The 23,066-nt window shown below is 41.5% G+C and overlaps 1 protein-coding gene across 8 annotated transcripts in view; it reads right to left on the bottom strand.

Annotated features, from left to right (window-relative positions):
- Window positions 1-2,071: 2,071 nt before the first annotated feature.
- Window positions 2,072-23,066, bottom strand: part of DDX59 (DEAD-box helicase 59) — a 30,637-nt gene continuing 9,642 nt past the window's right edge. For 3 of the 8 annotated variants that reach the window (XM_025368055.1, XM_025368076.1, XM_025368065.1), the window contains 5 exons: window positions 21,379-21,468; window positions 13,168-13,419; window positions 11,360-11,512; window positions 10,727-10,855; window positions 6,378-6,829 (listed from right to left, as the gene is read on the bottom strand). In XM_025368055.1, coding sequence (XP_025223840.1) covers window positions 6,566-6,829; window positions 10,727-10,855; window positions 11,360-11,512; window positions 13,168-13,419; window positions 21,379-21,468 — 888 coding nt within the window. In that variant the 3' untranslated portion in view covers window positions 6,378-6,565. Of the gene's footprint in view, window positions 2,522-6,341; window positions 6,830-10,726; window positions 10,856-11,359; window positions 11,513-13,167; window positions 13,420-21,378; window positions 21,469-23,066 lie in introns of those variants that run through there. The other 5 variants (XM_025368095.1, XM_025368045.1, XM_025368105.1 and 2 more) reach the window with 5 other exon arrangements.

Below are 23,066 nucleotides of genomic sequence, written 5' to 3'. Positions count from 1 at the left end.
AAATCACCCTTCTCTTAGCGGACTCTTTGCTTTGCTTTAGATATGTTGGATGTTTGAGAACTTGTCGGGGACATATCAGTCCCTGATCGCCAGTAGTTAATTATCTGTACTGTGAATGTGTTCATGGAAGTTCTAGTGAACTGTATAATCCTTCAATGATGGTGTTGGGCGGAGAAAGCCATGGCACATGCTGCCACCTGGGGAGCAGTGGGAAGAGTTGTCAAATGCACTGAGAAGAAGGAAGGATTTGAACACCAGCCGGAAGAACTCAGGTTTGATGATGCTGTCAGCCGGGAACTGTTGAAGGTTTCTGAGTAAGGAAACATCAGAGAAGGACAGTAGGTCCTCGAATAACATCATTTTGCTCAATGCTATTTCATTATAATGTTTTGTTTTTTAAACAGGTTCTCACTGTCGCCCAGGCTGGAGTGCAGCAGTGTGATCACAGCTCACTGCAACCTTGGCCTCCCAGGCTCAGGTGAGTAGCTAGGACCATAGGCACATGCCACTAGGGCTGGCTAATTTTAGCTTTTTTTTTTTTTTTTTTTTTTGTAGGGAAGAGGGTCTCACTATGTTGCCCAGGCTAGTCTCAAACTCCTGGGCTCAAGTGATCTGTCCACCTTGGCCTCCCAAAGCGCTGGGATTACAGGCTTGTGCCACCATGCCTGGCTGCGTCATAATGTTGATGAGAAAAAAATGGATTCCCGGCTGGGGTCACAGTCTGTGCAGAGTTCGTATATTCTCCCCATGTCTGCGTAGGTTGTCTCTGGGTACTGTGATTTTCTCCACATCCCAAAGGTTTGCATGTAAGGTTATTGGCATGTCTATATGGTCCCAATGTGAGTGTGAGTGTGTGACTGCTCCCTGCATGGGAGTGGAGTGTAAGTGGGTGCTCTTCCCTGCATGGCAGTGGAGTGTGGGTAAATGTTCCCTGCATGGGAGTGGAGTGTGTGTGTGAGTGCTCCCTGCGAAGGGATGATGGCCTGTCCAGGGTGGGTTCCCACCTGGCCCCCTGGGCTGCTGGGATGAGCTTTCAATGTTTAATATCAGAAGTGCTTTGTTCTTTATTTAGAAGTTTGGTGATGTTTTCGTGACCAGGAATATGCCACAGGAACTTCACTCTTTGTTTATATCAGTTAACCTGTGGTAGAATTGGTTTTGCTACATGTCGTTTCACTTAAAGTCACAGTTTCCAAGAACTTATCAATGACATGAAACGAGGACTTACTGTAGTGATATTTTACTTGGAAAATATTCTCCTCTGGATTAGAGCAATATTGAGTGGAAAGGGCTAATATTTTGAAGTGATGAAGACTTGGGCTTCAGTACCAGCATGAAAATGTGGACATTTTGAAAAAATACAGATAGGACTTCATGACTAAGCAGATATGGAGATTAGGAACAGAAATGAGTCAGTGATGATGGCAGGGCTTTGAATGAGCAGGACTGGGGGCGTGGTAGCACCATAGGCAATAGGGAAGGCAGAAAGGAGGAACTAGGCTTTCCGTAAGGAAGACGATAAATTTGGCTTTGGAAATGCTGATTTTGAGCCAAAAAGTTCAGTGAAAAGTTGAAGATATACATCTAGAAGATCTAGCTAGCTAGCTAGATAGATCAGTAGAAAGGAGCTAGGGCACAAGCAAAAGGATGGGATTGGAGATTTTATGTGTATATATGTTTTTATCATGTAATATTTCAAATACATCAAATGTAAATCAAATAGTAATGAACTTCCATGGCCCATCATCTGACTTTAATAATGATAAACTCTTGACCAATCTTGTTTCATCCACAGTCCTCACCCTGTATTATTCTGAAGCAGATTCTAGACATGGAGATAGGGATTTTAAAGTATGAAGCACAGAAAGTATAGATTTGGGGAAGACCTCAGAGAACCTTAAAGCAAACTTTCTCATTTTACAGTTGAGCAAAGCTAAAGATTAGAGAAGTAATTAATTTGCCCTAATTAAAAAAACAAAAATGGTAGAGCTGTAAACGGAACCCAGTTATTTGCTAACAGCTTTGCCAAGTGGTCTTTCTGCGATGAAATGAGGAAAGTAAAGTTGATGTGCAAAGTTTTCAAAGCTAAAATTTATTTGTAAGTTACTATTTGTAAACATTACAAACATAAACACTGGTCTTATGCTTTGTTTGTAATTCTGTCCTATATCATCACACACGCAACACATTATAAAATATAAAATACATTCTCACAATAACAGTAGAACAAGAGAACTGTGTTTACTTAATTATCCATTGGTTGGTTTTCATACCGTGGCCCTAGAGCCTCTGAGGTCATTGTAAGTATGCCTTGGCGACAACAAAAGAGTCCTATCTGTCCGGAGTCAGTTTACTGGTGGCTGCCAGGAAAGTCACCTTGGATGACACTGTACCTCTTGTACCATACCTCTGTTTATGGAGTAAACTTCATATTGATTGTGGTGAGTAGAATGTATAACAAGGCAATAAGAGATGTGTTGATATTAATTCCAGAGAAGGGCACAACCCAAATAATATTCAGCTGTCAGAAGAAAATAGTGTAGTTTTACCGGAAAATATGACAGATCGTGGATCCAGCTTAGATTTATTAAATTAATCAGTGAGTCACAGTTTAAATATGCGGCAATGTTCTTTGTAAAGATGTTATGAAACCAAACAAAGAAAGAAAGAAAAAAAAAAAGAACCCACTTTGACTTGTTGAAAAAAAACGTGATTTAAAAAATGTGCTTGGGGCTGGGCATGGTGGCTCACGCCTATAATCCTAGCACTTTGGGAGGCCAAGGTGGGTGGATCACCTGAGACCCAGAGTTCAAGACCAGCCTGGCCAACATGGTGAAACCTTGTTTCTACTAAAAATACAAAAATTAGGCCAGGTGTGGTGGCTCACGCCTGTAATCCCAGCACCATGGGAGGCCAAGGTGGGCAGATCACCTGAGGTCAGGAGTTCAAGACCAGCTTGGCCAACATGGTGAAACCTCATTTCTACTAAAAATACAAAAATTAGACCACTGTGGTGGCTCACGCCTGTAAACCCAGCACTTTGGGAGGTCGAGGTGGATGGATCACTAGGTCAAGAGATGGAGACCATCCTGGCCAACATGGTGAAACCCTGTCTCTACTAAAAATACAAAAATTAGCTAGGCGTGGTGGCACGTGCCTGTAGTCCCAGCTGCTCAGGAGGCTGAGGCAGGAGAATCGCTTGAACCTGGGAGATGGAGGCTGCAGTGAGCTGAGATCACGCCACTGCACTCCAGCCTGGCAACAGAGCGAGACTCCGTCTCAAAAAAAAAAAAAAAAAACATCGGCTGGGCATGGGCATGGTGGTATGTGCCTGTCCCAGCTACTTGGGAGGCTGAGGCAGGAGAATCACTTGAACCTGGGAGGCGGAGGTTGCAGTGAGCTGAGATAGAACTGCTGCACTCCAGCCTGGACAGCAGAGTGAGACTCCATCTAAAAAAAATAAAATAAAAATAAACAAAATAAAAAATGTGCTTGGTATTAGAAACACTAACAGAATGGCATTAAAAGTATCTCATAAAGTGGCACTGAATATTCCAGAATCTAAAAGCCACTCCTTAAGGTGTTTGATATATAAAATATGTTTGTTGGCTGGGCACGGTGGCTCACACCTATAATCCCAGCACTTTGGGAGGCTGACGTGGGCAGATCACCTGAGGTCAGGAGTTCGAGACCAGCCTGACCAACATAGTGAAACCCTGTCTCTACTAAAAATACAAAAATTAGTTGGGCGTGGTGGCACCTGCCTGTAATCCCAGCTACTTGGGAGGTTGAGGCAGGAGAATCACTTGAATCTGGGAGGCAGAGGCTGCAGTGAGCCAAGATCATGCCATTGCACTCCAGCCCAGGCAACAAGAGCAAAACTCCATCTCAAAAAAAAAAAAAAAAAAAAAAAGTTTGTTTCTATCTGGCAATAAAGCAACCAATTCAGTATATTTATCATATAATACAGTTACTGTAAAACAAATGTCTGAGAGTATATGTGATTAGTTTTCTTAGCTAGTTAAAATTTTAAGCTGTATGGTAATCCTCACAAAAATCTATTATTTACAATTTTATAATATAGTACATTAGTATCCTTTCTTGGAAAGAATGGTCTCTTATTCAGAGAGTAAGTCCTTCTGTCTTGTTTAGTACTACACGTTTTTTCTTTCATGAACTAATGATAGGTGGTAGCTTTTTAAAAATAACATCTTTAATTGGGAAAAAAATACTGGCAACACTGGGACCAATTTTTTAAAAAAGTTTTAATGTTCTGGTCTGTAAAATACATAATTGAGGAAACCACTGCATTGCTGCACCCCAGACAACAGAAGAGCAGACATGTGAGACAAGGAAGAACTTGCCAAAAGAAAGCTCTTAAGGAATGAGAAGCAGAAGTCAAGATTCAGAGAGGCAGGAAGAACCAGTAAGAGGAGCTTGAAGATTGTGTGGCGAGAGGGAAGTAAGGGGAAGGGCGCTGATAGCCGTCTTCTGCCCTATTGGGTATTTGACATATGCAACTGCTCTTAACTCTCTGCTCTTTCCTCCACCTCTATCTCATCACCTGGCCTTAAGAAAGTGAGGGTTTGAGGAAGAGTGGCCCACAATGACCAATGCAATAAAAAATTTAAAGTGAGAGCTGGCAGAACATGCGGTTTAAGAAGGTCCACAGAGACCACTGGAAGACCATGTACGTACAGTCATGGGAACAGAAGCCAGACTGCCAGCAAATTAAGTAAACCAGTGGGGTTATATTATAGCTAATACATTTTTTTGCATTACTATAGTCTCTCAAATATTATTATTTTTGTTAAAATAATAGTCTCCTTTCCAGAACTTTGACAGGCAGAGGCAGGAGGATCATTTGAGGCCAGGGGTTTGAGACCAGCCTGAACAACATAGTGAGGCCTTGTCTCTTCAAAAAATAAAAAAATTAGTTGGGTGTGGTGGTGTATGCCTGTGGTCCCAGCTACTTGGGAGGCTGAGGTGGGAGGATTGCTGGAGCCTGGGAGGTTAAGGCTGCAGTGAGCCATGATCACGCCACTGCACTCCAGTATGGGATGACAGGGTGAGATGCTATCTCAAAAAAAAAACACACACACACAAAACTACATATCCTGTAAATGCTGTTTTTCTGGCCGTGCCACTTTTATTTATAAACAAGTTAGAGTCTAGTGAAAAAACTGCCCTTTTCTCTAGTAATTATTATGAACACTTTTAAGGCATTTAGTATACATAAGTATTGTGCTAAAGCTTCTTTCAGCCTCCCAATGCACTTTTGCCACTGCACCCTGGGACCTTACTAGTTGCTTTATCCTTGTTCCCTTGAAATCAAACATACTTACCACTCAGCTGTTAGAAGCAGAGAGCGAGCCAGAATCCTGCGGGTTCATACACTCTTTGCAGAACGTCTTTCTTTCCTTTGGGTGGAGACAACACTAAGAAATTACCTATACAGGGACTCCTTAGTTAGCAAAATCTCACCCACACGTGGAGAGGATGCTGAGTCTACAAGGCTTGGTTAAGTGTCTACATTTGTGTAACATACTATCTAAATTTCCCAACTAATTTGATGCTAAAAGTTTTTAAATAATCAAAGTATAGATGTATCAAAGTCAAGCACTGGAAGGATGCACTTGTATCTTTCCTTCATTTAAAACTATTAATTGAGGCTGGGCGCGGTGGCTCACGCCTGTAATCTCAGCACTTTGGGAGGCCGAGGCGGGTGGATCACGAGGTCAGGAGATCGAGACCATCCTGGCTAACACGAAGAAACCCCATCTCTACTAAAAATACAAAAAGTTAGCCGGGCGTGGTGGCGGGCGCCTGTAGTCCCAGCTACTTGGGAGGCTGAGGCAGGAGAATGGTGTGAACCCGGGAGGCAGAACTTGCAGTGAGCCAAGATCGCACCACTGCAGTCCAGCCTGGGCAACAGAGTGAGACTCCATCTCAAAACAAAAACAAACAAACAAAAAACCTACTAATTGAATTAGCAGGGCAACATTCATTCAATAACACAACATTATTTTGATAAGTAGCCCATCTTAAATATTTTTTAAAAAGTATTAACCAAGCAGAAGGTAAAACAACTGAGAATGAAAGTAGACATTTCATATTTCTTTCAAAAGTGGTTCTGAAAATTTCTTCCAGTTTCTATCATTTACATTTTTCCTAATTCTCATTTATTCAATAGTAATTCAAGTGCCAATGTGCTTGTGGAACTGTGGGGGTACCAAGCAAAACAATCACTGATCTGAGTCAGAGTCTTTGTGGAGGTTTCTGGTTCTGACAGTAGCTCTGAGGACTATTTATTTTAAAAATTAAAAAAAAAAAAAACTTCATTCAGAAGAGAAAAAACTGTATTTTATTTAATAATTCATTTTCTGGTGTTTTTAATTTATAAGAATTAAGAAGGGAAATAAATACAATATACTTATATAAATTTTATTAAATTAAAAAATCTTAAATATATTTTTAATTCATGTACATTTCCATTTACGCAAACCATAAAGTAACAATTTTTGCTGACTATGTACAAAAAAAATTATTCAAGTCGCAGAGAAAATCATTTTTGAGAATTACTTTTATCATGTTTTCTGATAATATCCATAAGATTAGCTCCTGTAACCAGATCATTCTGTGTCTGTTTATCTTTCTGTTGTTCCTTCCTCTTCTGGTCATGAAGGTATGGGGAATTTAATAACTGGGGGGGAAGAATGGATCCTGTGGGCTTTACTCGTTTTGCGATATCCCAGAAGAGTCTTTTTGAATTATTATTGATGAAAGTAATTGCTGTTCCATTTTGACCTAATCTTCCTACTCTTCCAACCTGAAATGAAATGCAAAGAACATTTTCAAGATGTCCATGTAAAATCTTAGTGTCTTTTGAAAGAAAATGAATACTATTACTTAAAGTAGCATTACTGGCCAGGTGCAGTGGCTCACGCCTGTAATCCCAGCACTTTGGGAGGCCGAGGCGGGTGGATCACCTGAGGTCAGGAGTTTAAGACCAGCCTGGCCAACATGGCAAAATCATGTCTACTAAAAACACAAAAATTAGCCAGGCGTGGTGGCACACACCTGTAAATCCTAGCTACTTGGGAGGCTGAGGCAAAAGAATGGCTTGAATCCAGGAGGCGGAGCTTGCAATGAGCTGAGATTGTGCCACTGCACTCCAGCCTGGGTGACAGAACAAGACTCCATTTCAAAAAAAAAAAAAAAAAAACGTAGCTTTACTAAGATTAGCCTTCATCTAGACAGCATTTTTTGAATTACACATCTCAATATATCTGTGAAATCAATTTACTGGGCCGCCACCAGCATGTTTTTAATGAAACAGAACAAACAGAAAATGAGAGTGATCACATAAAATAAAAGTAAGTATCATTTGTGAAACCTGTGTTTTAGTTATATCTGTATGGGTGGTGTTTGGGGGTAATGACAGAAAGATTTTTCTTATTGTGGGTGGGTTAAGGTCAAAAAAATTTTGAAAGCTCCTGCATTAAGAGCAAGAGGACTATTTACTGCCAAGGCTACTTAAGAGGCCTTGAAATGTAAGATTTATACTAAATAATTTTTGCATAAAGTTATTTCTCTCTTTTTTTTTTTTGAGGCAGAGTCTCACTGTGTCGCCCAGGCTGGAGTGCAATGGTGCAATGTCGGCTCACTGTAACCTCCGCCTCCTGGGTTCCAGCAATTCTCTGCCTCAACCTCCCGAGTAGCTGGGATTACAGGCACCCGCCACCACACCTGGTTAATTTTTTGTATTTTTAGTAGAGATGGGGTTTCACCATCTTGGCCAGGCTGGTCTTAAACTCCTGACCTCAAAATCTACCCGCCTCAGCCTCACAAAGTGCTGGGATTACAGGCCCAGCTAGTAATTTCTCATTTTGAGAGAATTAAATGGACACAAATTTGTGGAGTATCAATAAGGCACAAAATCTACTTGTCTCCAAATAGATAGTGAAAAAATACTAAGAAACTTTTCAAAAGAGGGGGAAAATACACAATCATGGTCAATTTCTGCTCCTTAAGTGAAATGTAAAACTTAAAGTCTATATTCAGAAATATGTAAATGAGTAGATGGCTTCTGCTAATACAGAGGGCATTTTTAACACTGTAAAAGAAACTTGTAAAAAAGTTAAGAGGGGAGGCCTCTAGGGAACGAGACAGGGGAGAAGAGAGGCAAGCAAATAATGTTTTACAGTAACAGCTTTTACTTATACCTGACTTAATTAAATTACTGAATTGTTCCAATAAAAATAAAAATATAAAAAGTAGCTATTTCTCTATAAAAGTCCACAGAAAAACAAGTAGAAATAAAAAAATTCAAAAAGACAAAGAAAAGATTATACAAACTAGCTTCAGGCTGGGCATGGTGGCTCATGCCTGTAATGCCAGCATTTTGAGAGGCTGAGGCAGGAAGATCACTTGAGGTCAGGGTTCAAGACCAGCCAGGGCAACATAGCAATACCCCCATCTCTGCAAAAAATAGAAAAATTAGCCAGGTGTGGTGGCATGTACTTGTAGTCCCAGCTACTCAGGAGGCTGAGATGGAAGAATCACCTGAGTCCATGCACTCAAGGTTACAGTGAGCTATGACTGCGCCACTGTACTCCAGCCTGAGCAACAGGAGACCCCATCTCTTAAAAAAAAAAAAACAAAACTTGCAAATCATGTTTTTGGTAAGTCTCCTAGAGTATACAAAGAACTTTTACAACTCAACAAGAAAAACCCAATTTAAAAATGGACAAAAAATTTGAATAGACATTTCTCCAAAGAAGATACAAAAATGATCAATAAGCACATGAATCATTAGTCATTAAAGAAATGCAAGTCAAAATACAAGGAGGTTTAACTTCATACCCAGTAGCATAGCTATAATAAAAAAGATAAATGTTGATGAGGATGTGGGGAAATTGGAACCTTCATAAGCTGCAGGTGAGAATGTAAAAGGGTGAAGCCATGCTAGAAAACAGTCTGGCAGTTCCTCAAAATGCTAAACACAGAGTTACTATATGACCCAGCAATTCTATTTGTAGGCATATGCCCAACAGAAATGAAAACATGTCCACACAAAAACTGGTGCATGAATGATCATAGTAGCCTTATTCATAGCAGCCAAAATGTAGAAACAACCTAAATGTCTAGTAACTAATGAATAAACAAAGGTGGTATATCTACACAATAAAATATTTTTTTTGCAATTTAAAAAAATGAAGTACCGATACATACTATGATGTGGATGAACCTTAAAAACATTATGCCAAGTAAAACAATCAACCCCTGTGGAATACTTAATTCTCTGATGTGCAGGTAAACGTGGTGGTACTAAAATAAACAGAGAAGTAGTGCTGTCTCATTAAGTTTAATTAAAAATAAAAGTGACAAGGCACTGAAGGCACTAACAGCGTTTCAGTGGGTGATTCTAGTAAATGTGGCATTCAGAGGTGATGTTAAGAACACTACAGACAGGCTTTACTTGGTGAAGCCCGACAGGGAGGACAGGTAGCAGTCAGTGAGATTATGTGGCGCTGACAGAAGGCTCTATTTCTGCTAGAGAGAGAAGCTATTGTTACCTTTGGCAGCAAAGAAAAGAAAGAAAACTTTCAAAAGTGAAAGACTAGAACAAATAAGGATATGAAGAGGAGATGAAGACAAGATTCCTTAAAAAACTAAAGGATCAATTTTATTTTGGCCAGATAAATCAACTTAAAAAAATCTTTTTAAACAAAACTTTTTTATTTTTATAAAAGATCACTGATTATATGCTCACTGAAGAAAATAAGAAAAAGAAACAAAAATAAACCAAAAATTTATTACTTAAAAATTTTTTAACTAACATTTTTGGTTACTTACTTCTAGTTTTTTGTTGTTTTTTTTTTAAGGCACTTTAGATGTACTTTTAAAAACAAAATTTAGTTTTTACACATATTTAACTTAAAAAAATTAGTTTATATACATATATATCTTAAAAGCAGGCCAGGCATGGTGGCTCATGCCTGTAATTCCAGCACTTTGGGAGACCAAGGCGAGAGGATCATTTGAGGTCAGGAGTTTGAGACCAGTCTAGCTAACATGACGAAACCCTGTCTCTACTAAAAATACAAAAAGATTAGCCAGGTGTGGCGGTGGGCACCTGTAATCCCAGTTACTCAGAAGGCTGAGGCACAAGGATCCCTTGAACCTGGGAGGTGGAGGTTGTAGTGAGCTGAGATCACACCACTGCACTCCAGCTTAGGTAACAGAATGAGACTCTGTCTCAAAAAAAAAAAAAAATCTTAAAGCAAAAATATATATAGTTTTATACACTGCTTTTTTTGCGGGGGGATGGGGGAATGAAGTCTCTGTCACCTAGGCTAGAGTGCAGTGGCGTGATCTCGGCTCACTGCAACCTCCGCCTCCCAGTTCAAGCGATTCTCCTGTCTCAGCCTCCCGGGTAGTTGGGATTACAGGCGCCTACCACCACGCCCGGCTAATTTTTTTTTGGTATTTTTAGTAGAGATGGGGTTTTACCATGATGGCCAGGCTGGTCTGTGAATTCCTGACTTCATGTGATCCATCCATTTCAAGTGATCCGCCTGCCTTGGCCTCCGAAAGTACTGGGGTTACTGGTGTGAGCCACTGTCCTGGCCGATACTGCTTTTTTAAACTTGGTATCACATTGACAATGCCTTTCCCAATAAAACTCATTAACAAAATAGTGGTAACATATAAAGCTCCTTACCTGATGGACATACTCATCCATACTTGAAGGCATATCAAAATTGACAACCAGCCTGACACTGATCAAGTCTAGGCCTCGTCCCAAGACTCCTGTGCTCACTACAACTTCATAGTCTCCTTCGAGTAATCCCTTTCCAAAAAAGCAATAAAATTTATTATTCAGAATTTATTTTGTGTGGTTTTGTGTAATTCTGATAGCTTTTCTTTTTTCAATGCTTACTTCAATATTTTTGTCACAATATCTTTTCAATAAGTAAAGGTCATACTATACCTGAAAAATGTATGCAGCTAAAATTCTCCCCAATCCCCATGGAATTTATTTTATTAATTTATTAAGGCAAACCTTTTCCAAAAGTGAATTACTGCCCTGCTCTACTCCAAACTGACCTGATTCAGAAATGGTAAGTTCTGAATTAGTAATTTATTTAGTATATATTCCCTAGAGAATAGGCTATTGCTCCCCAAATCAAAAGCCTGAGCAAGAGAACATTAACTTCATGGTAACCACTTGTTTGATGGTCTTGTAGTCATTAAAAGACGGTCTGCTATAAAAACCAGCTGTAATATGGTGTCTCTTGAAAATGAGGCAGAACAGATTTATAGAAAACAGAATATAGAATGTTGGGTATCAAACCTTCAATATGTTTTTCCTTTCTATTTGCGACTTCTCTGAATGTATAGATATGCTTTTCAGCCCTGTGATTTTCTGAACGGCTTCACTCAAGAGATCTGCTCCTAGTTTGCAGTCCACAAATACTAACACTGGAGGTTTAAAGAGTTTCTTATCCTGAAAAATTAAAAACATATATCAAAAATTATCCATATAACGTAATTTACAATGGGAAGTTTTTCTGAAAGATTATCACAAGCTAGTTATCAGTAGGTTTATAAATATTGTTAGGAAGGAGGCTGGGCGTGGTGGCTCACACCTGTAATCTCAGCACTTTGGGAGGCTGAGGTGGGCAAATCACAAGGTCAGGAGTTCGAGACCAGCCTGGCCAACATAGTGAAACTCCATCTCTACTAAAAATACAAAAAATCAGCTAGGCGTGGTGGCAGCTGCCTGTAACCCCAGCTACTCGGGAGGCTGAGGCAGGAGAATCGCTTGAACCTGGAAGGTAGAGGTTGCAGTGAGCTGAGACCATGCTATAGCACTCCAGCCTGGAAAACAGAGCGAGACTCCATCTCAAAAAAACAAAACAAAACACAAAAAGAAAAAAAGGCATATTGTTAAAATAAGTGTTTTATTTAAAATATGTACAAACAGAAGCCAGTCTATTGTTCCTCTTAATTTTCCATCACTTAATACTGCAAGAGTAATTCAAACATTTTAAGTGCAATTTAATATAGTTCTACATGCTGCTAATAAGTCAATACCAACCATATTTAACTTAATACTTTTTTTTTTTTTTTTTTTTTTTTTAGAGGGAGTCTCGCTCTGTTACCCAGGCTGGAGTGCAGTAGCGTGATCTCAGCTCACTGCAAGCTCTGCCTCCCGGGTTCACGCCATTCTCCTGCCTCAGCCTACCGAGTTGCTGGGACTATAGGCGCCCACCACCACACCTGGCTAACTTTTTATATTTTTAGTAGAGACGGGATTTCACTCTGTTAGCCAGGATGGTCTCTATCTCCTGACCTCGTGATCTGCCCGCCTTGGCCTCCCAAAGTGCTGGGATTACAGACGTGAGCCACCGCGCCTGGCCCAAGTTAATACTGTTTATAAGTAACTATGCTTGCACATATCGCCCACTCAACAAATTTCTGTTTACATTAGTAACAGTTAAAAAAAATTCTCAAGGACAGACTAGCCAAGAAATACCTTGCCCCTACCTTATATGTAAGTCTTCTAAAATTTTTTATTTTTATTTTTTTTTTGAGACAGAGTCTTGCTCTGTCCCCCAGGCTGGAGTGCAGTGGCGTGATCTCGGCTCACTGTAACCTCCACTTGTGGGTTCACGCCATTCTCCTGCCTCAGCCTCCCGAGTAGCTGGGACTACAAGCAACCGCCACCATGCCCGGCTAATTTTTTTTTGCATTTTTAGTAGAGATGGGGTTTCACCATGTTAGCCAGGATGGTCTCGATCTCCTGACCTCGTGATCCACCTGCCTAGGCCTCCCAAAGTGCTGGGATTACTGGCATGAGCCACCGCGACCAGCCTTTCTAAAATATTTTAAAAGGAGAACATATTCCTTGGGAATAATCTTGATATTAAAATATATTTCTATAATAAGGCAAAGAAAACCCAACCCTGTATCTATCCAACATGTTTTCCCAAATAGCTATTTATTTGACTCTCACAGAATTCTAAGGTAGGTAAAGCAATTTATTAGTAAATACCTTTGTCAAATTCCCCGAAAGTTGAATCTAAAAATCATTCTCTTAAGAGCTATGAAAAATGCAAACACAATCCATAAAACATGGTTAACTGCTTTACTACTCACATTTAAAATTTCAAATAATTTTTTCTTTTTGGCTGGGTCTTCTACCCACAAAATAATCTGACGTACATTGGCACAAGGCAGGTTCTTTTCTCCAGTGATAATTCTCACAGGATTATGCAGAAGCTGGCTTGCTAGTTGCTCTATGCTACTTGGAATTGTGGCTGAAACCAAAATGGTCTGATAATCATTAGGAATGTTTTCCAAAATGTCAAGCACTTGTTGTTGAAAGCCCATCTTTAACATGGTATCAGCCTAAAATAAAATTGTATTAAAGTTAGTCTTGTTTGACATTAAAACCCAGAACCACCCCCCAAAAAGACTGATATAACTAACAACATAAAAATTAAAAATTCTTAAATACAAAACTATACCACAATGTCAAGAGAACTGGGAAAATGTTTATACAAAATTATAAACTGTGCAACTAAATGTTTACAATGATATACAAAGACTGTTATTATTGGCATTATTAGTAGTAGTAAAAAGCTATACACATTCTAAATATTCATCAGTAGGGGATTTGCTAAATTATGGTAGATCCATATGACACTATGCTGTCAAGAAAAATGATCAGCAAGCCCTTTATTAAATAATGAATGACTGCTAGATAAAAAAAAAAGCAAAGTACAAAATATTATGTGTAACACGATACCTATTTATGCTACAAAAATATTATATGTGTATACACTCAAGAAACTTAATTGCTAACACCAGGGAGAAGGCTGGAGGGCTTTAAGGGAGGCAATTCCACTTTTAGTTTTTTGCAAAGTTGTTTTTTTAACCATGCACACAGATTATGCTTATAATAAAATATTATTTTAAATAAAAATTAATGTTAGGGGCTGCTATGGTCTGAACCGTGGTGACCCCCCCTAAATTCATATATTGAAATCTAACCCACAATGGTAGTAAGAGGGGAAGCCTTTAGGGGGTGATTAAGTCATGAAGGCTCCACCCTTATGAATGAAATTAGTGCCCTTCTAAAAGAGGCTGGATGGAGCTGTGTGTGAGGATGCAGCAAGAATGTGCCAGTGCCATCTTTGAAGCAGAGAGCAGGCCCTCGCCAGACACTGAATCAAGGTTAGCGCTTTGATCCTGGACTTCCCAGCTTCAAGAACTGCGAGATAAAGTTCCTGCTGTTTATAAATTACCCAGTCTAAGGTATTTTGTTATAGCACCAGGAATGGACTAAGACAGGGGCTCTCACTTTTATTTTTCTGTACTGTTGGTTTGTTACAACCATGAATTACCAAGCAAATAAAAAAAAATTTTTTTTAAGTTAGTGCTGCCATTAAAAAAAAAAAAAAAAAAAAAAAAGATTAACGCTATCTTGAGTTGCAAATACAATCCAGTTGTCTATAATTTGGAAACAATGAGGTATTTAATTCTTTTTTTTCCCCTTCTGAGCCCTGATTCAGGATAATTCTTTTAAACTATTAAGGCATTGTGGGTGTTTGTTTTGAGACAGGGTCTTGCTCTGTTGCACAGGCTGGAGTGCAGTAGCATGATTCCAGCTTGTTGGAACCTTAAACTCCTGGGCTCAAGAGATCCTCCAGCTTCAGCCTCCTAAGTAACTGGGACTATAGGCACAAGCAGGGCACCCAGTTTGGCATTGTATTTTTAAGTGCCCACTAATGTGCTGTCATCCATATTAAAATTTGAATATTCATTTTACTATTATTCAGTGGAAAAAAAAATTGTCACCCAGGTTGGAGTGCAGTGGTGCCATCTTGGCTTACTGTGCAACCTCCCGGGCTCAAGCCAGCCTCCCACCTCAGCTTTCCAAATAGCTGGGATTACAGGCACATGCCACCACATCCATCTAATTTTGTGTTTTTAGTGGAGGTGGGGTTTTGCTATGTTGCCCGGGCTCCACCCCCATTTTCTAACATGTCTTTAAGGTGCACAGATTATTCAACAGATGTTATTCAAAATGCAGAGTGGGCCATAAAAAGCATTTTTTTTTTTTGAGACAGGGTCTTGCTGTGTCGCCAGGCTGGAGTGCAGTGGTATAATCATGGCTCACTGCAACTTCTGCCTCCTAGGCTCAAGCGATCCTCCTGCCTCAGCCTCCTGAGTAGCTGGGACCACAGGTGGGACCACAGGCATGTGCCACCATGCCTGGCTAATTTTTGGTATTTTTTTTTTTTTTTGCGGAGACTGGGTTTCCCCATGTTGCCCACGCTGGTCTTGAACTACTGGTCTCAAGCAATCCTCTCGCCTTGACCTCCCAAAGTGCTGGGATTACAGGCGTGGGCCCCTGCACCCCAGCATCTCCTCTCCTGATTTTTCTCCTCCCTCACTAGCTACTCTGAGCCTCTTTTCTCTTCTCTCTATCCCTATACACTGGGGAGCCCCATGGGCTGGGTCACAGGCTTCTTCCTTCCCCATCTGTGCTCTCTCCTCAGATGAGATCAACAAATTCCACGGCTCTGAATACCATGCATGCATCAAAGACTCCCAAAATCATATCTCAGGCCACAACTGCTTCCCCGAACTCAAGTGGTAGAAACTATCTGCCGACTTAACATCTCCACTTGGTTCCAACAGGCCCCTCAAATTCAACACATTCAAAACAGAAGTTTCTATTTCCTTCCTGCCAAACCCACTCCTATCCCAGAACACATCCCAGGAAACAGAACCATCAGAAACTCTTATTTCATCTCTTCTCTTCACCACCTGACACTGACTCCATTAATCATCCTGTCAACCCACTAGCACACCCCAGAGCTGGTCGCTTCTCCCAGCTCATACTTGCAAGACTGCTCGCAATCCTGTCACCCCCATCCCATAACCAATTCTCCTCAAGGAACCAGACAGGTTCTTCTAAAATATAAATCAGATCTTCATCCTCCTCTGCTTAAACCCTCCAATGGTTTCCCATCACACTTAGAATAAAATCCAACTTCTAACCATGACTAAAAAGGCTTACAAGTTCTCATCTTTGTCCACTTCTCCAACTTCATCTCCTAGCACTCTCCCCTCACTGCCCGTGACTCTGCCACACCAGCCTTCCTTCTGTTCCCAAATACCTCACGCTTGCTCCCCTGTTGAAAGTCTTCCTGGCTGAAAGTCTTCCCTCCAGATGGATCTCTGCATGACTGGCTCCTTCTCATTCAGATCTTAGCATAAATGTCATCTTCTCAGAGAGCTCTCCTTGACTCCCAATCTAAGGTAACCCCCCCACCCCGGTTGCCACTGCCATATTGCTTTGTGTAAGTACATTTATTACAGCTCCACGAGACAGCTCATGTGTCTCATTTTCCACTGTATTCTCAAAACCAGCAAGTCTCAGCACATGAAAAGCCCTAACAATGTATTTTGTAAATAAATGAACACTCACTAATTCTAAGCACTAAATAAGCACCTACCTATATGTCAGGCAACTTACTAGTCAATGTGGCCCAAACCTCTCTGAAGATAAGAATCACCTGAAGGGTGGGGCACGGTGGCTCAAGCCTGTAATCCCAGCACTTTGGGAGGCCGAGGCGGGTGCATCATGAGGTCAGGAGATGGAGACCATCCTGGCTAACACAGTGAAACCCTATCTCTACTAAAAATACAAAAAATTAGCCGGGTGTGGTGGCGGGCGCCTGCAGTCCCAGCTACTCAGGAGGCTGAGGCAGGAGAATGGCATGAACCCGGGAGGCGGAGCTTCCAGTGAGCCGAGATCACGCCACTGCACTCCAGCCTGGGTGGGGGGAAAAAAAAAATCACCTGAGGGGGAAAAAAAAAAGGATCACCTGGAATGAGTTTTTAGACATTCCTGGCTACGACTCACACCTACTGAATCAGAATACCAAGTGAGAGGTCTGGTCTTGTCTGATGTTCACTGAGCAAACCAGGTGACTCTTATAATTAAGGAAACTTGGGCAAACACTGTGCTAAGAAAAAATTTTAAAAATCTATGCACAGTTCAACAGAGCAGAGAGAAACAAAGGCCTAAAATCTGACAGGGGGAGTGAAGGAGTTCAGAGTTACTAACAGATAAAGAAGGAAGAGCAGGTAGAAAGGATGGGAGAGAATTCCAGGCCAAAGGACAGGTATGACAGAAGACACGGAGGGTTGCAAAGCAGATCATTTCAAAGGAATTATCTGAGTTTTCACCTCTGACTATTCTTGCATCTTCACCCTCCTCTTGAAACAGTGGTTCTCTCTTCTTCAAGGATATTATTCATTCTCAGTTCCTCTCTGGCGTCTCAAGCAGCTTTTTACTGACTCATCTTCAAACTCCACAAGGCAGGCCCTTAGCCCCAGCCCGTTTCTGCTCATTTCTAACTTGTCTCCCTTAGAGAAACCATGCGTTTCATGGATTCTGATGCCTATTTTATTTTTTAAAATTTTATCAGCAGCCTCCTGAGCCAGAAAAGGCTCAGAGGGACTCCCCAATGCCTATTTTAGATCTTCAGAGTATTACCCCTTAGTTCATCATTTGCAGGACATTCACCATGTCTAAAGCCAAACTCAAACATTACTATCAAGACCCAGATTTGCTCACATGTCCTTTTTAAAATAAAAGGCACAATTATAACTGATGGAGTCAGCTCTATTGCCTTCTTCCTCTCTCACCCTCAGGCATCAGAAGACGCATGACTGACTCTCGGATTTGGCCTGTGACTCCTACTGCCTCCACCCTGTAACCCCTCACCCCTGTCTGGATTGCTGGCTGCTCTGTCTTAGATTCTTTCATTTCTCCTGTACCAAGCAGCAGGGTAACCTCTTAAACCACTACTCAATAATTTAGAAAGCCTCACTGTCTCCCACATCAAATCCAAATTCCTCTGCCTTCCTGTCCAGGCCCTCTGTAATTTGGCCCCACCCTAACAACCCAATTTTACCTCTTATTATTTCTCAGGAAGAATTCTTCAAGCTGGTGGTCTCTTCTCTGCCCCCTGCACACATGCACTTGGACTTTCTGACTCTGCTTATGTTGGCCCCTTCACTTGGAACAGTTGATACATCCTCTTGTTTTCTAAATCTTTTTCCATCTTTTGAAGCCCAGGTCAAATCCCATTACCTCCGAGAAGCCATTTTTTGCAGTGCTGATACATTTACTCTCTCATTTCTCCTTCTGACCTTATTTCTCCTGAACAATTAGCATATCATATACAACCCTTTTTTTTTTTTTTTGATATGGAGTTTCACTCTTGTTGCCCAGGCTGGAGTGCAATGGCGCAATCTCGGCTCACCTCAACCTCTGCCTCCCGGGTTCAAGCAATTCTCTTGCCTCAGCCTACCGAATAGCTGGGATTACAGGCATGTGCCACCACGCCCAGCTAATTTTGTATTTTTAGCAGAGATGGGGTGTCTCCATGTTGATCAGGCTGGTCTCACACTCCCGACCTCAGGTGATATGCCTGCTTCAGTCTCCCAAAGTGCTGGGATTACAGGTGTGAGCCAATGTGCCCAGCCATACAGTCCAATTTTTCCACTAGTATCTTCTATCAGCCATTGGCAAACTACAGTTCTGGGGACAAATTCAGACCTTTACCTGTTTTTGTAAATAATGTTTTATGGGAACCCCGTCACACCCATTCATTTTCATACCACCTACATTTGTGTTCAGTAGTTGCCACAGAGACTATACAGCCCCCAAAGCCTAAGATATTTACCATCTGGTCCTTTACAGAAAGTGTTTGCCAACCCCTGGCCTACATCATGTTAGTACTTTTGTATCTCCGTACACATGATAATGTTCTTGCCTTTACTTCAGTATATGTATCTTTTCTCTCCAACACGATTTCAGCACCTTGTAGGCTTGAATGCTCTTCAAAACTTCTCTGTGATGCCATCCAAACTTATCCAGAATTGGTCAACTTGTACCTAAATAATACTTCTGTACTGACTGCAGTTTCTGTATATAACCGATTCTGTTGTTTACCAGCTCATTTCCCCTCTAGATCACCCAGAAACCATATTCTTTAAATGCCAAGGAGCTGGGACACAGGCTGCACATACAGGCACTTGATAAATGTTTGCTGAAAGAATACTTCCCTTGTACCATAATGGTGAGCACAGCACTAAAGTGTCTCACGAAGCCTCGTTAGTGGAAGAAAATTAAAATGCTGTAAAGAGAAGTGAGAATGAGGCCGGGTGTAGGGGCTCACACCTGTAATCCCAACACTTTGGGAGGCCAAGGCATGAGGATCACTTGAGCCCAGGAATTCAAGACCAGCCTGGGCAACACAGCAAGACCCCATCTCTAAACAAATTTGAAAAACACAGAGAGAAGTGAGGATGAATGGAACCTAACCTTAAAATCCATGTAAGAATTACTTCTCAGGCCAGGTGCAGTGGCTCATGCCTGTAATCCCACCACTTTGGGAGGCTAAGGTGAGCACATCAGTTGAGGCCAGGAGTTTGAGACCAGCCTGGCCAACATGGTGAAACTCTGTCTCAACTAAAAATATAAAAACGAGCCAGGTATGGTGGCACACGCCTGTAATCCCAGCTACTCGGGAGGCTGAGATACGAGAATCACTTGAGCCCAAACGGTGGAGGTGGCAGTGAGCCAAGATTATGCCATTGCACTCCAGCCTGTGTGACAGAGGGAAACTGTCTTAAAAAAAAAAAAATACTTCTCCAGCTCTAAGATGGGGAGAATTTAAGAACATGGGGCTTATCAACAAAGGGAAGCCCAGTGATGTTCAGGGTGACAGTATGTCTAATGATAATCAGATGCAAGAAGTCAGTTCTACCAAATGGCCGCGCCAGAACACTGCTGACTTAGCAGTAGCAGGACTCTTCAGTCTATAAGACATTTTTGGGCGGATGCGGTGGCTCACGCCTGTAAGCCCAGCACTTTGGGAGGCCGAGAAGGGTGGATCACCTTAGGTCAGGAGTTCAAGACCAGCCTGGACAACATGGTGAAACCCCGTCTCTACTAAAAACACAAAAAGAAAGTTAGCTGGGCATGGTGGCAGGTGCCTGTAATCCCAGCTACTCAGGAGGCTGAGGCAGGAGAATTGCTTGAACCCGGGAGGTAGAGGTTGCAGTGAGCCGAGATCGCGCCATTGCACTCCAGCCTAGGCAACAGGAGCTAAACACTCTCTCAACAACAACAGCAACAACAACAACAACAAAAGACATTTTCACCATCATTCTTCATCCTTGCCATAGGTCTAGAAGATTAACCAGCTTGCCTAAGATCTCATGGGAGGTGGAGTAAATGTTCAAATCTTGATCTTGTGGGTACTGGCTACGTGTTCTATCCTACTGCTACTTACTGGGGCCCACGGAAGGCAGGCTAAGACACCATCACTGGTCAGCACCCAGCACCCCGCATTTGTGATCACTGCTGGGTAATGCCAGGTCTCTGCTCTGTCACTGCTGGTAAGACACCTGGGAAGATGCATGTGCCCTGCAGGCAGAAAAGGCACATGCCCAGGGTGGGCTGGCACACGGTCCTATGTTCCCTTGGCAGAATATCACCAAGCAACAACACTTTTACTTCATCTTATTAAGCTGGCCAAAATTATAAAAATGCCTCTATAGTATATGTAACATAGAAAATCAGGACCACAGATGCCTACGTCCACACAGAAAAAAAAAAAAAAAAAATTTAAAGGCCATCTGCTGGGCACGGCGGCTCATGCCTATAATTCCAGTACTTTGGGAGGCCAAGGCAGGAGGATCCCTTGAGCCCAGGAGTTCAAGACTAATCAGCCTGGGTAATATAGTGAGACCCCATCTCTACAAAAACCAAATTAGCGAGGCATGGTGATATGTGTGCCTGTAGTCCCAGCTACTCAGGAGGCTGAGGTGGGTGGATCACTTGAGTGTGGGAGGTTGAGGCTGCAGTGAGCTGTGTTTCCGTCACTGCACTCCAGCTAGGGTGACCTGAGCAACAGAGCAAAACCCTGTCTCATTACCTGACACTGACTATTTTTGCAAACAAATGATAGTAAGCATCAAATGCTTAAAAAAAAAAAAAAAAACTATTGAGAATAGAGTACGTATTGAATTTGTGTTTTCTGTCAATTAGGAAAAGACAGCTCTGTTTAATTTTAGTGTAGTACACATTATCATAGCTTCAGCGCTACACAGGAAACAGCTTAAGAACCACTGCTGCAATGCTTTAAAAGTCCCTGAGGTTTTTTTTTTTTTTTTTTAGAGAGAGAAAATGTCCTGAATATACAATGAAATTATATAACTATACTTTCCCTAAATTGTGTAAAATCATGTAACCGTTTTTCAAACACCACTACTTACTTCATCTACTACAACAATCTTTATACCACAGAGTTCTACAGAGCTCTGCTTTATTATATCCAGAAGTCGCCCAGGGGTTGCTATGATAACCTGAATGAAAGAGAATAAGCAAATTTAAAAAATCGGTAATAGCCATTTTCATTCATTCATTCCATATTGATTGACTAATATGTACCAGACACTGTGTTAAGCACTCAGAATTCAGTGATGAATAAGTCAGACATAGTCTCTGTTCTCATGAAACTTGTAACACAAAGGAAGAAACAGATAAAACAAGAAAGTACTCATGAGATAAATATACTACGCCATAATTGGAGGGACCTATCCAGTCCTACCCAACACACAGGCCAAACCTAAAGGATCAGTGGGCGTGAGCAACGTGAGGAGTGATTAAGGAGACAGAAAAGTATCTATGACATTCCTAAGGCTGGGAGGCCAGTGAAGTTTCCAAATGGTGAGGGACGGGGAGAATGGGGCAGGCTGAGGCAGGCACCAGGAAGGGCCTTGTAGACAGTTTGATTGATATGGTTCTGTAAACAAGTGAAAATTCCGTAACATCTTTGGGCTTTTTATTTCATTTTTAAATTAAGAGGCTGGGCAAAGTGATTTCTAAGGTTGCTTAAGGCTCTTAACAATTTTATCATATGTTAGTGGCTAACAATGGGGCGCTTTTTTTTTTTTTTGATACAATCTCGCTCTATCATCCAGCAGGGAGTACAGTGGCACAATCATGGCTCACTGTAGCCTCAACTTCCCCGGCTCCAGGGGTCTTCCTACCTCAGCCTCCCAAGTAACTGGGACTACAGGCATGCCACCACATCTGGCTAATTTTTTGATTTTTTTGTAGAGACAAGGTCTCTATGTTGCCCAGACTGGTCTCAAACTCCTGGGCTCAAATAATCCTCCCGCCTTGACCTCCCAAAGTGCTGTGATTACAAGTGTGAGCCACTGCATTCAGCTTATTTTTACCTTTTTCTAAACAATAAGGAAAAATGCTTTAATACCAATCACATCTCCCCTTTGCTTCTATGCTACCATTGGCCAGTATTTAACTTCTACTTTATTTTGAAACCCACAGGTGGTTCATTATGATTACTGTTTCATTCAATGTTTCCTGAGATTTACCCACATGCTTACTATTTTCCTTGGCTGCCATTGTTTCTTCCATCCTACACTCTCCTTTCTGGCACAATCTTCTTTGTCTGTAGACTACCTCAGTTTTAAAGTTCTCTTACATGGTGTATTGGTAGTAACTTTCTCAGTTTTGTTTATTTGAAAAGTTTTTTCATTTTGCCCTTGCTCTTGGAGGGCAGCTTTGCTCAACAGACAGGCTTTGGTTATTTTTCCTCAGAGGGCACCTGGGAGGGAGCTCAGGCTGGTGAGAGGGGTGGGAGTGACAGGTGGGCAGCCCTGCATGGGGTGCTGCAGCCTGAGGGGCTGAGGACAGTACAGGGTGGAGTCTGTGAGGTGAGGAAGGTATCGCTGTGGGAGGGGCGGTGCTGACGGTGGGAGGTGGGCTCCATAGAGGAGAATTGGTCAAACAAATAAATAAATACGAAAGGAAAATGAGTGGCAGGTTTCTGTCAGTTACAAATATGAATGAATCCTGTTGTATTGAATTGGAATTGGAAGTATCAACATGAACTCATGGTTTCATGGTTTCTTTTTTTTTTTTTTTTTTTTTTTTT

This window comes from Theropithecus gelada, chromosome 1 (genome assembly GCF_003255815.1).
Source record: "Theropithecus gelada isolate Dixy chromosome 1, Tgel_1.0, whole genome shotgun sequence".
In the NCBI taxonomy this organism is placed as follows: domain Eukaryota; kingdom Metazoa; phylum Chordata; class Mammalia; order Primates; family Cercopithecidae; genus Theropithecus; species Theropithecus gelada.
The sequence above is the reverse complement of the archived record's forward strand: the minus strand, read 5'-3'. Positions and strand labels throughout refer to the sequence as shown.